Genomic DNA, 13,443 nt, shown 5'->3' with positions numbered 1-13,443 from the left:
TACCCCAGTCCTGTACGCACAAATAAATAAATCTTAAAAAAAAAAAAAAAAAGTTCCCTAAATCTGGGCTCTCCCTGGTGGTGCAACAGTTAAAGTACCACATTATGAAGCTCTTGGAAGCTACTGCAACATGAGTTTAATCCCTGGCCAGGAAGCTGACCCACATGGCATGGCAGACCTCTTCTGACCCACCCACTGCTCCCCTCAGCAGTGTACTTATTCAATCTGCCTGTTCTGCTCCCCACTCTGTCTCTGGTGAATCCTTTAACCCACCACACCTCTGACCTGTACCCCAGAGTTTTGTAAGCATAAATAAACAAATCTTAAAAAAAAAAAAGTTCCCTAAATCTAATGAAAAGCATAAACCCACATATTCAAGAAGTTCAACAAACCCCAAACTATACCATACAGTTGCTTAAAATTAGTGATAAAAACTCAAAAGCATCAAAGACAAATGAAACAAAAATGTATACATACACACATATCTATACAAATACAAATGCTTAAAAAAGAATACTATGCAAAAACTCATTCGTCTATTCCGGAGACTGCTAAGCCACACTACTGTAAGAACTGATATGTGAAAGGAAAGAATGAAGCATTTCCTCTACCTTTCCTATACAAATTACTTCAAAATAGTTGATGAGAAAGTGTTTCTTAGAATTCTAACTAATAAGTTCAGGAAGGCTGAATGAATTACAAAAATCAGTTTTTTAACTCCTAATGAAATAATGAGTTTACTAGATAAAGATCATTAACTACAAAATACCACTAGATAAGAAAGGGATGGGGAACTTTATGTCTTCAAAGTGAAAACAACTGAACTCATCAATCAATTTTAATATCAAAGTGGGGTAACCAGCTGTTATGTGTCCCCTGCTATGATAACACAGGAGGTACATAGTCCCTCCTATGTCTGTATGATAGCCCCTGATGGGACCTCAAGTGAATCAAATTTAACTACCAATTTACAAGAAAGAAGAACATGTTGACCAAAAAACACAATCAGCAAAATTCCAAAAATGGAAATTCTATGATAACCAGGTTCCTTAATAAACAAATGATATGAAAAGAATGAGTTAGGGAATGGTTAGAGATTAACAAAATTTCAGAGGCATTATTTAAATGGAATTGTGGACCTTGTTTGGATCCTGATTTGAACAAATCATTTGAAAAAGAAAACTAAAACCAGACTCCATTAAATATTATTAAGGAGGACAGCCAATTTTCTTACGTCTGATTATGGTATTGTGGCAGTGCTTTTTAAAATGTCCTTATCAGTTAGAGATACAAATTGAAATATATGTGGGTAAAATTTCATGATGGTCTTGAGATGTTTAAAATAGTGGAGGTTTAAAATGGTTAATGTGTGAAGCAGTAGTGTTTAAAATAGCATGTGCATGTAAAAGACAAGATAAAAAGTGCTGATTACAAAAATTAATTTTTTCTAAAGTTATGACTTAAGGAAAAGAATTTACTTACTGGGTGACTTGCCTAAGTTGTAGTTACTAAAAATACAAGGCTTCTGTGAGTTTACACCTTGCTTGTCTACTTGATGGGACTGAGTAGCTTCCTTCAGTTGAGATAGAATTTGTCTACCACTGCGCTGAGATGAGGCATTCACTTCAAATATCTGAAAGAACACATTAGAAAAGGGGTAGAATGGTTCATATTTTCTTTCATTATAATTGTAATTATTTCTTTTAATGTAAGTATTACATTAATATTCCTCCACTTAGCTCTTACTAACCTTAAATCCAAGCTCCTGAGCACAAGCATACACTGCAGCGGTTTTCCCCACTCCTGTTGGCCCTGTTATGAGAACAGTATTGCAAAGACGAGTCTCCTCTTCATCATCTGAACTGTCTTTAAAATCTTTGCTATCCGACAAGTCTGAAAAATTATTCAAATGCATATAGAATGAGAATTGCTTAAGCAACAATTTTACCTCACAAAACCTAATGATCAAGTCCCACAAACTTCTTGCCAATAAACACTGGAAATTTAATTTACAAAAACTAGAAAATCCAAATATAAAATACCAATTAAGACATCTTATAAAAATTTAGCTAATCTAACTCTAAATATGTTCAGTGAAATAGAAAAAAAACCTCAAAATACCTTCCAGTTTTTCCTGTTTCTCTTCTCTCTTTCCCTTCAAATTTTGTCTTTCTTCCAATTCAGCTCTTTTTTTCCAGTCTTTCAACCAACTGCCATAAGAAAATATTTGTTAAAAAAAATCCATAGAATTATTATTAATTATTCTATGGATTACTACTAATCCATAGAATAGGTCTCTCTTAAGACTATAAGCTGAAATGATTATTGGGGAAAGTTATGGCATATCATTAGTTGTTAAGTACTTTCTGGTGCTTTTGAATAAACTCAACAGTAAACTCTTTTTACATGAACATGAATATTTTAAAATAATTTTTGCCCACATACAGAAGGTTACATGTGTAAAGATAACCACTATAACACTGACTGAGTTAGCCTTCAAAAGGAAAAACCTAAAAGTGCTTCAGTAGGGAAGTTTCAGGAGTTACATCTAAGAAAACAGGATACTGTAAAGAACTGAGGTAGATTGTGTGGTGGCATGAAAGATGTGTGATATACAATGCTAAGTATATACAATGCTAAGTATAAACAGGAAAATTAAGTTTTATTCTGAAGTTAGATGGCTTGAGTCTAAAGTTCAGCTCTATCGCTTCCTAGCTTTATGAATAAATAACTCAACCTCTCAAGGCTTCATACCTCAGTTCTGAGATGGGATAACAGAATTTATTCTCACAGTGCTGGAATTAAAAAGTGCCAAGCTTCAAGGGTTAATTTTTATTATGGGTCCTAGGTCCTTATATGAAATCCTTTGGGCCCGGTAAGTTTGAGAAGTTCAGAATTTTTTAGATAGTCAAATAGTAATTTGGCACACATACGGCAATATAACGTAGTACCCCTAACGGCATATAAGGCAGGGCATTCATAATCACTTAATATTTCTAGTTTAAAAATTTGATAATATTTTACTAAGTGGGATTGGTAAAGGTTATAATAAACTTTATAAACAAAGTTAATAATCTTTCAGTTTATAGAACTTTTTGGATGTGGAAATTGTAGACATATGATTATGGACCTGAATTAGTAATAATTGGATCCTATCTGCTAGGAAGAAAGCATTTAATATATGCATAAATGCTTTTCTGTAAGATTTTTACAAGAAAACTTTTAAAGTGGTTATTTCTAAGGAGTAGAAAAGGAAATAAAAAGATCTACTCAAGTCTTTTTTTTAAATATTAGTATATAATCTATTTATAATTATAATTTCTAGACTTTAGTACAAATAAAATAGTAAAACTAAATTCATAAACTATTTCTAAATTCCTTTACAAATTTCACTAACCTATGTAATTTTTTTATAGCAAGCTCATTGCCTATGAGTTCACTGGAGTTCTGAGGTTGATACTTTTCTGTCCACAGCATGTCTTCAGTTGCAGAATCTAAATAAAAAAGTATACACACACACATTAAAGTATTTGTTCTTGACATAACATGTATTCTTAAACATTTACATTATATTTAAAATGCTTCATATCAAAAACTTTCCCTTTAAAAACCAGCCACAATAAATCTCATGACAGTAAAGTTCAAAAGTAGACTCAGGGCCCTCCTTGGTGGCACAAGGGGTTTGGGCACAACACTGCAAGCTAGCCACAGCTGCTTCACTGTGAGTTCAATCCCCCACGCCAGGGGTGACCCACATGGTACAGCAGACTTTTCCTGTCTCGCTTGCTGCTCCCCTCAGCAGTGTACTTCATCGATCTGCCTGTTCTGCTCCCCATTCTATCTCTAGTGAATCCTCTCACCACCACTGCACCTCTGGCCTGTACCCCAGTTCTGTATGCATAAATAAATAAATCTTAAAAAAAAAAAGTAGACTTAAATTTTTAATAACCATTCAAGAAACAAATTTGTCTTGTCTAAAACAGTAATCTAAAGGCAGCATAATTTGAGTGGAGACTTTGACCACTAAATAGATATATATAAACATCCTACTAAGTCAACATGGGTAAATAGAGATTATACACTCCCATTCGAGAGATTGAATATAAAAATGATGCCAATTTACTCCAAATTAATCTACAGAACATTAGCAAAATCAAAACCCCAGTGGGATTTGTGGGGATAAGGGAACTGTAGTTCTTTTAGTAGAGTAGGTGATGAAAATAATTTCAAAAAAAATGATAGGAGACACTTGCTGTATAAATATTGAAATCTATTTTAAAACTATATAGTCCATTGTTCAAAGGCTGCACTGAGCATACCCTAAAAGAGTAACAGAAAGCAAGTAGTAGCAGTAGGACCAGAAGGTAAAAAATCTGATTTACCAGAAACAGAAGGTATTTCCGATGTAGATTCTTTGTCATCCTGTATTATCAGAATATCAGAATCTTTGATTACTTCTGTTTCCACTTTACATACTGTACTCGGAGCAGTTTGTTTCTTCCTGGATGTTTTAGAAAATAGACCTTTGGAAGAATCTAGCTTTGTCCCACTAGAGCTGTTTCTTTTGTCAAGTTCTTCTGGTTTCCCATTTGTCTTTTTTGGACTTTCTGAGTACTCATTTGGTCTCTTTCTTTTTGGCTTATGATTTACTGTTTCCACTCGTTTCCTTTTGGTTTCCTTTTGATTGACATCTGGCTCTAGTTGTGGACTTTCTATTTTGGGAATTACAGAAATGCATATGCTCACTAATCAACAACACCAAAAATTTTAATACCCAATAACCTTAACACCACCTTAAAATACCCAATAGTCTTTCGACCATAAAATGAACAAGCAATAAACAAATAATGCATAATGGAGACAATCTGGGTATTTTGTTGGACTCACTTTCAATGTGAAAATACGTTCAGATGATCTCATCTACTTATTTCCTTAAGTTAACTATTAATATTTTAAAATAAACTGTTGTTAAGCTGGCAGCTCTAGAAGCTGGCAGGGACTAACACTGCATTGCACCATGCTTAATTTCACTGGAAAAATTCTTCTACAGGTAATGTTATCTCTGTGGTAATTACCCCCAAGACGCAATGGCTAAGTTTTAGTATTTTCAAAGCATAAGCGTTAAAATAAATGATAATAATTAGCACTAACCTTGTTTAGGATGACACACAGAAAGTAACTGGTGCTCAGTTCGTTTTTTTAGAATCAAAGGAAAGTATTCCTTCAAAGAAAATTCAGGATTTGACCACTCAATTTCCTCTAGCAAAAGATTTCTTACTTCCTCAGTCAAATCTCTCCTTCTTCCCATAAACTGCTGTAAAGAATAAAGTGCTTAATACAGGTGCTACTTATTAATATAAATTGCAACACTTCACACTTCTTTCCATCTATATTAAGCCCATATAAATGCAGGATTAACTTTAGTCACTAAATATAACCTTAAGAGTAATGTTACCACAAGGGGCCACCCTGGCAGCCTAGGGGATAAGTCTCAGTGCTACCACCACTATAGTCTGAGCTCAATCCCCAGTCAGGGAGATGACCCACATATGGCACAGCAGACCTCTCCTGCCTCGCTTGCTGTTCCCCTCACCAGTGTGTTTCAGTGGATCTGCCTATTCTGCCCCCTACTCTATCTCTAGTAAATCCTCTTATCCCCCCAAACTTCTGGCCTATACCCCAGTTGTTGTATGCATAAGTAAAAATCTTAAAAAAAAAAAAAAAAAGTAATGTCACCAAATCTATCTTCACAGCAAAACTGTATTTGATAGCTTTTGAGGGGTACAGTTCTCATTTTTAGTGTTCTTTCTTTCAACTAATTGTACTTCACACGTGTATCAGATTTTAATGCTGATTTATAATTATCTAAATATGCTATATGACATAGTATTTTTTTTTAATTAGCTATTGTTAATTCCTGAAATGTTTTTAAAGCTGTAGGAATGTTTAAAGAGACGCGTATTTACTTGGGACGTTTTAAAAATTATACTCTAGGAAAAAAATTTAACTTCAGGCTCTAATAACATCTATCGATCTATCCATCTATTTGTAATTTTTCCCTTTGAAAGACATGAAAAAACACCCTTCTACTGATGAGTTCTCTAATGTTTAAAGAGATGTGTATTTACTTGGGACGTTTTAAAAATTATATTCTAGGAAAAAAATTTAACTTCAGGCTCTAATAACATCTATCTATCTATCCATCTATTTGTAATTTTTCCCTTTGAAAGACATGAAAAAACACCCTTCTACTGATGAGTTCTCTAACACTTACCACAACAACAGAATTAATACTTTTTAAATCTGAATTCAGTGTTGAAAATTCACCAAGAGCCATAACATATTTTGAGAGATCTATTACGTTAGTATTCAGTTCCTTCAATTTATTTAAGAGAGTACAAGTGGGTGGTTTCAGATGCCATAAACAGCATCCTAAAGAAAAAAAGAAAAATTATCTTAATTACGCTCACATACATCCATTTATTGAATGCCAAGTTGTAAATATGAAACTTGACAATATTTACATAATTAAGAGAAAGTATCAAAACTCAGATGAATTCATAAACAATCCACACTTCCAACAAATACAAGTAGTAGAAATGACCTACCACCCCCCTCAACTGTTAAAAATAAGTAAAATTAGCACTTTCTTTCACTTTAAATTAACCTTGTTTCTCAGGGTTAAAATTTCAGAGGTAGTCTGGTTTCAAGTTTAAACTCTGAAGTCATAGCTGGATTCAAATTCAGATTTTGTCACTGATGAAATACTTATATATAGGCAATCACCTTAGATTTTTCATCTGAAGACCTCCTGGAGTTGTTACAGAAATTAAATTAGATGTGTATAAGAAGTGCTCAGTAGAATGGCAGACAACACTAAGTGTCAAATAATTACTAAGGTTTAACCAGAAAGAAGTTCTCCATGCTTGTCTCATCTGTTCACCCACAAATAGATGCAAAATTTTACAGTAATACTGTTGTGAAAAGAAGTTTATCGAAATCAGGGAAGAAAAGCGTAATCAATTTCCATAGTTGAAAATATTATTAGAAAATGCTACATAGGGCCACCCTGATGGCCTAGGGGTTAATTCTCAGTGCTATCACCAGAATGGCCCACCACAGCAGACTGTATTTGATCCTTAACCAGGTAGTTGACCCACATGGTGCAACAGACCTCTCCTGTCTTGCCTAGTGCTCCCCTTGCTAGTGTGTTTCAATAAATCTGCCTGCTCTGCACCACCCTGTCTCTGGTGAATCCTGTCACCTGCTGCACATCTGGCGTATACCCTAGTTCTTCTACACACACACACACACACACACACACACAAAAGAAAGGAAATGCTATATAAATTTGAACTAGTAAAAATAATAAGAGGCCCCTCCCTAGTGGTGCAATGGGTTAAAGCACAGCACTACAAAGTTAGCCACAATCACTTCAGCATGAGTTTGAGTCCAGGCCAGGAAGGAGATGCACATGGCACAGCAGACCTCCTGACCTGCTCGCTGCTCCACTCAGCAGTATATTTCAGTTGATCTGCCTATTCTACTCCCCACTTTGACTCTGGTGAAACCTTTCACCTATGGCCTGCACCTATAGCCTGTACCCCAGTTCTATATGCATGAATAAATAAATCTTAAAAAAAAAAAGTAAAAAAAATAATAATGAAGTTTCCATCAACTCAGGAGCCAGTGTCAGAGCTGGGAAAAAAAGTAAAAGTATACAGTAAGACTAACTGGGAATGTTCCCACACAAGAGAGTCTGAACAAAATTTAAAAAGCATGAAACACAAAAGAAAAGAGAACAGGGCCCTCCCTGGTGGCGCAACAAAGTGCAACACTGCAAGGTAGGCATAGCCACTTCAGTGCGAGTTCGATCCCCCACCCCAGAGGTGACCACATGGCTTGGTAGACCTCTCCTGACCCGCCTGCTGCTCCCCTCAGCAGTGTATTTAGTCAGTTGGCCTGTTCTGCTCCCATCAACCAAATACCACCATTCAAAAAGGCTTGTGAAAACAGCTTACTTTTGTGCACTGGGCATGAGAGGTAAGGGTGCACTAGAGCAACAAAATCCTGCTACTTGGTACCTATTCCAGAAAACACTTATATGCACTAAACAGCAAAAGTGGTTTTGGAGAGAGGGCAAAGAGATTTCCCTTTAACACTCAGCAGTCGGTAGAACAAGAACAGATGGAGTTCCTCCTAGAAATTCCTAGAGATGATCTGTTTACACACAGGATATGACTTCAGAAAGTAGCTGATTTCTTTTAGAACACAGTGTTTCTCTGGAGAACAACATCCACTTGAGGTACCAAACCCTTGCCTGTTCTTCCCTTGCCTACCAGGTAAGGGCTGAGAAGTGCTTTCTTGCTCCTACAACTCACTCTCAAAAAATTGTGTCCCAAGGTGAGGGAGAGAGAATCAAACACCTACCACCTACTTGGAATTCCCATTACAATCATCTTAAACCAACCTGAAAGCCTAATTTTAAACCAACTTAGTTTCATATTACTTGTAACATCTTAAAAGCAAATACTCAGTAAAAATAAGCTTACCATCATCTTTCTGCTGTACATGAACAACTCTCTGGAAACTGGTACTCACTGCATTGTACAAATCTAATGCGGCAGCTTTCTTTGCAATTTGTCGTTTCAACAAATCTGGCAATCCACTCATTAAAAAGTCACGCTTTGCTTTAAACTGAACTTCACAATCTTGAGATCTTTCAGTTGTTTCTTGACTTTTAAGAAAATGAGAAAAAGGGCAAAATAAGCTATAAAACAAATAACTTCATTTAATTTGAAAAAATTTAATCAGCTGCTAGGGAGATTAGCTGCTCAAATTCTTAACACTGAAAGTCTATCAGTGTTAAGAGATTAAATAAGTACATATAAGAAAAAAATAACTTGAAGGACATCCACAGATGTTATTGCTGGGTATTATTTTCCCTCCTGTCTTTTCCATTTTTAAGGGAAAAATAGGCATTTATATTATAACCAGAAAGTAAATCCAGTGCCATATTTCAGTAAGTTAATATGAAGAAACCTAATGTAATATTGTTTCCAAAATATAACAACAATAACATCAGGACTATTATTATTGATGCTCATTATTATTTACCTGGCTTATCATCATATTGCTAATCATAGGAATATTGAATTTACTGGAAGGCGAGGGGCTACAGCAACATAGGATATTGGGAGATGGGGAGAAGAACATAGTGGTGTTATATCACAGATTATATATCCTTCCTACCCTGCCACAGGGTAGGAATTCACAGACTGAGAATTGTAATATTCTCTACAAATAACATTTGGGTTTATAATTTAAAAGAAATTACAAGAATTTCTGTTTTCCTTTCCTGTTTAAAGAATGAGGAAAAGATGAAACTGCAAGACTGGAGGAACGAGATACAAGGTACGAATGTTAAATATACACACATATGTATTACGTGCTCACAAGGACTAGAAGCAGTGAGTAAACAACCTAGATGTTGGTTTCTAAATATTGTCTCATTCAAAGGTGGTTTTCTTGGAAAAAAGTTTGATTACAGAGCAGGGGTAGGACAAGTAAAAGTTAACCCTGGATTGTCTTCCTTCTCCAGAAAATAAAAAATGTTCAATAAATGACAGGGATATGTCTAAAGGAAACAGAAAGCACTGGCCAAATAAGAAACAATTTGAGCATAAAATAAATAATAATATTTAATGGATTAGAACTTATCAAATAAGATAAGAATCCATGAGAAAAAGGGTTAGTGAAAAGAGACTACAAAAACTCTTGCAACTATTGGATGGTTTCACTTATAGGAGGAATAGAGGGGAACCAAATAAGGCATCAGGGGGAAAAAATAATAATACAAAACACAACACAATAAAAATAATAATATAAAACACAACACAGACAATTAGAAAGCAGAGACATCCTGCAGGGGATCGTGGGGAGGGATTGGAAGGAGCAATGGAGGAGCACAGGGCACTGTGGGAATGGGGCAGGGTGAATTAGTGGTGGGAATTCTATGGGGACTACACCTGAGAACAGAAAGCAAACACTTTTAAAATGAACAATGATGTAAAATAGATATGTATGTATGTGTGTGTGTGTGTGTATAAATAAAATTCTTCCAACAAAGAAAGACTGCAATTGCTACTCAACAACCATCAAGAGTGGTTAATTCAGGAGGAAGACAAAAACCTTAAGGCTAAAAATGGCAGGTTGGATGATGAACAAAATACTGGCTTTATCTTAGAATACTTTCAACAAAATATCAGTTAATTTCAAAGGGATGGGTGAGCTTAATTAAGGTAGAGAAACCTGGCAGATATTAACAGCAACGTTAACATCACCAGTGGTATGAAGGATCAAGAACAAATATGCTTCCTTTGTAAGGCATCAAGAAGAGCAGCACAGCGAGCGCATGGCTTCCCATTACTCTAATGGGTATCTGTGCCAAGTCTTGTTCTAAGGAAAGATTAGACAGGCCCCGGAAAAGCGTAATCCTACAACATGAAAGGTGTATACACTCTCATAACAAGTCAAGGATGTAGTACATTTCATAAAACATTTTGACATTTGAAAATTTGTATTGGACTAACCTGCTTTCATCTAAACCAAGGGTAGGATCAGATGTTTTTTGAGTTTTTCTGGAAAGAAATAATGGAGCCACTTTCATTTTTCCTTAGAAAAATAAATACTGAAGTTAGTATCAATGTTTATCACCTCCACTAATAACCTGTAGGTACTGTCAAAATTCTACCTGTCTTTTAAAACTTAAAAAAATTAACTCTTTAATTCTATATAATGACCCAGTCTCATTTTTTAAATGATAATACTGAGATTATTAATCTTTAACTAGCATATAGCATAATCATGGGATAAATAATTGTGGCCAGTAAATGTATGAAAAGTATGGAGGACACAGATTCATTTGCAGACATTTCTTTTCCAAGTTACCCTTTTTTCCCCCTTTCAGATTAGTTCTTGAGTATCAATCAGTGTTTGGTGACTGCTTCTAGTAAAAGTCTTTTGCTTCATTTATACTGGTTGCTAAGTAAGGAAATTCACCTTTATCTGGGTATGCAGAAATGATGATTCACCTATGAGCTGTTCTAATCTTGGTCTTGCCAGCAGATGGCAAGAGTAAGACTAGCCTACTCAATTTCTGTTGAAATCCTCCTTTAGAGTAGGATGAAAGGCTTGGAGTTGAAATCTTCTTCGCAGGTTCTGTGAATATTTGTCCTAGTGATTTCCAAATCAGAAATGCACAGCAATCTGCAAATGTAAGCATTGCCACACCCAGTCCTACAGCTATCAAACTTCTTGCCAGACTATGATCAATGTCTGCATAAGCTGTCTGGATGGTGAGTACACAGCAGAGACCATCAGTGGTGGGATGCCACCATGGGCTGCCATGGCAATGATGATCTGATCTCTTAACCAGAATCTCTCAGAATCTTCTGGAAAACTTGTTATTTTAACTACATAGTCCCACAACTCAACTCTGGAAATTCTTAAGTCAATATGGCTAAGGAAAGACCTAAAGATTTAAATTTTTAAAAAATTTACCCAGATGATTTTGATGACCAGTCAGATTTGGAACCTTAACTGAGGTTAAATAGATACACAGAAATGTAACTTAAAATATACTGCTACCCTTTGTAAAACTCTTCATTACATAACAACTTTACTTATTTATCATACAACTAAAAGTTTGCATTCTGTAAGATATGAAATTAAAATAAGAGCAGTCAGAACACTAAAAATCCCCCCAAACATTTTAATACTCATCAAAATATTACTAAATCTCATTACCAGGTACATTTTTAGGAGTCTTAAGTTTTTTTCCTAGTACATCATTCAGACATGGAAGTTTCTTCTGATTTTTCTCCGGAAGCTTTAAAGGAGGGCTTGAATCTATTATTATTACAGAGTCCTAAAGAAGAATAAGAAAAAAATTTAATGTCATATAATTATTATCATTATCATTAAATTATCAAGAGGATTATAGTGCCAGATAAGGAAATTAACATTAACAACTACAGACATATCCTCATCAGACACTGATTAAAAGAGAAAACAATGGACATAAATGACGATGGCTATGAATGGCATATGATATGGCAATAGTCTATGTTCAAATCATACAGCACAGGAATTCAAAGAATGGATTTACTACGACTATGTGCTTTCTTTTTTTTCAAAGAAGCAACTAAAAGACTTTCTCAGATAAAAGAATCAATATAACCAAGTTATAAAAATTTGAGCTATACTTTTTTGATCCCATTCCCCACTCCACCCCATAAAATGTCTTCTGTTCATTATTATTGTTATTTTCTCGCCTGGTCCATTATATTCCTGCTGTGAGTGAAACCATCCAGTATTTTTCCTTTTCTTTCTGGCTTATTTCACTAAGCATGATCTTTTCCAGCTCAAGCTATACTTTTTTATAACTATAGATCCTAGAAATGTATTAGATGAAGTCTGATGTTTTCACATGGTCAGCAAACATTTATTAAGCACTAACTCTGTGTCAGGCAATATACTGATAGCAGGCCCTGGAGACACACAGACAAATGAAACTCAAGAGTTGGCTTCAAGGTTACAGCAAACTTTACATGACAGAAAGAGGGCTGGTCCATAAATACACAATTTAACTAGTTATAACACAGTACAATAATAACAATGTTGGCTAAAACACATACACATGAAAATAAAGTACACGTATAGAAGGAAACTATTTGCTTGAAGTTATCAGTAAAACTTTCAAGAGGAGGCAATGGAATAGTCATAGTATTATTCATTAGAGCCAAAAGGTGGAAGCCTAAATGTCCATCAGCTGATGAGTGGGAAAATAAACTGTGCTATGTCCACACAATGGGGTATTTTTTGGCAACGAAAATAAGTGAAATAGTGATGCTACAACATGGATGAACCTTGAAAACATTATGGTTAGTGAAATAACCTAGACATAAAATATTACATATTATATGACGCTATCTATACTTAAAGTTCAGAATTGCTGCAACAGGAACTTCATTGCCAAGGGAAATAGCAGTTGTGGAGCAGGTTAGAAAGGCAAGACTCTACTCCTTGAGCAGAAGTTATTGTGCTGTTTATTGAAAGCATTCAGGCTAGTAAAAGCTGATCATGTGACAATGGTATGAGGAATAAAGTCTGAAGGATAGGACAGGAATGGGGGACAAAATTTTATGAGGGACAGGGAAGGAGACTTTATGACCATACATTAAGAGCCATTTATATCAGCAAAGTTATCAAAGGCAGAGTTATCCTGTAATCAGTCAACAGTGGCCCAGACGTCCCCAGGCAGGCCTGGTGATACCAGCTATACTCTGTAGGGAGTCAAGGAATTCTCTGCAGTGATTTGGAGAAAGCAAACAAGTCACAGCAAATAGCCAGCCAGTAGCCAGCTCATAGGAACCCATACAG

At 35.3% G+C, this 13,443-nt stretch overlaps 1 protein-coding gene across 1 annotated transcript in view; it reads right to left on the bottom strand.

Annotated features, from left to right (window-relative positions):
* ATAD5 (ATPase family, AAA domain containing 5) overlaps window positions 1-13,443 on the bottom strand; it is a 38,942-nt gene that overhangs the window by 11,913 nt on the left and 13,586 nt on the right. The window contains exons 5-14 of the mRNA XM_004684878.2: window positions 11,809-11,929; window positions 10,593-10,674; window positions 8,553-8,737; window positions 6,275-6,432; window positions 5,152-5,311; window positions 4,524-4,712; window positions 3,398-3,494; window positions 2,122-2,210; window positions 1,751-1,893; window positions 1,483-1,633 (exon numbers count right to left, since the gene is read on the bottom strand). Of these exons, the coding sequence (XP_004684935.1) occupies window positions 1,483-1,633; window positions 1,751-1,893; window positions 2,122-2,210; window positions 3,398-3,494; window positions 4,524-4,712; window positions 5,152-5,311; window positions 6,275-6,432; window positions 8,553-8,737; window positions 10,593-10,674; window positions 11,809-11,929 (1,375 nt within the window). The remainder of the gene's footprint in view (window positions 1-1,482; window positions 1,634-1,750; window positions 1,894-2,121; window positions 2,211-3,397; window positions 3,495-4,523; window positions 4,713-5,151; window positions 5,312-6,274; window positions 6,433-8,552; window positions 8,738-10,592; window positions 10,675-11,808; window positions 11,930-13,443) is intronic.

The sequence above is a fragment of the Condylura cristata genome, unplaced genomic scaffold (genome assembly GCF_000260355.1).
Source record: "Condylura cristata isolate star-nosed mole 26May11 unplaced genomic scaffold, ConCri1.0 scaffold00017, whole genome shotgun sequence".
NCBI classification, from domain to species: Eukaryota; Metazoa; Chordata; class Mammalia; order Eulipotyphla; family Talpidae; genus Condylura; species Condylura cristata.
Note: the sequence above shows the minus strand (reverse complement) of the source record. Positions and strands in the feature narration are given on the sequence as shown.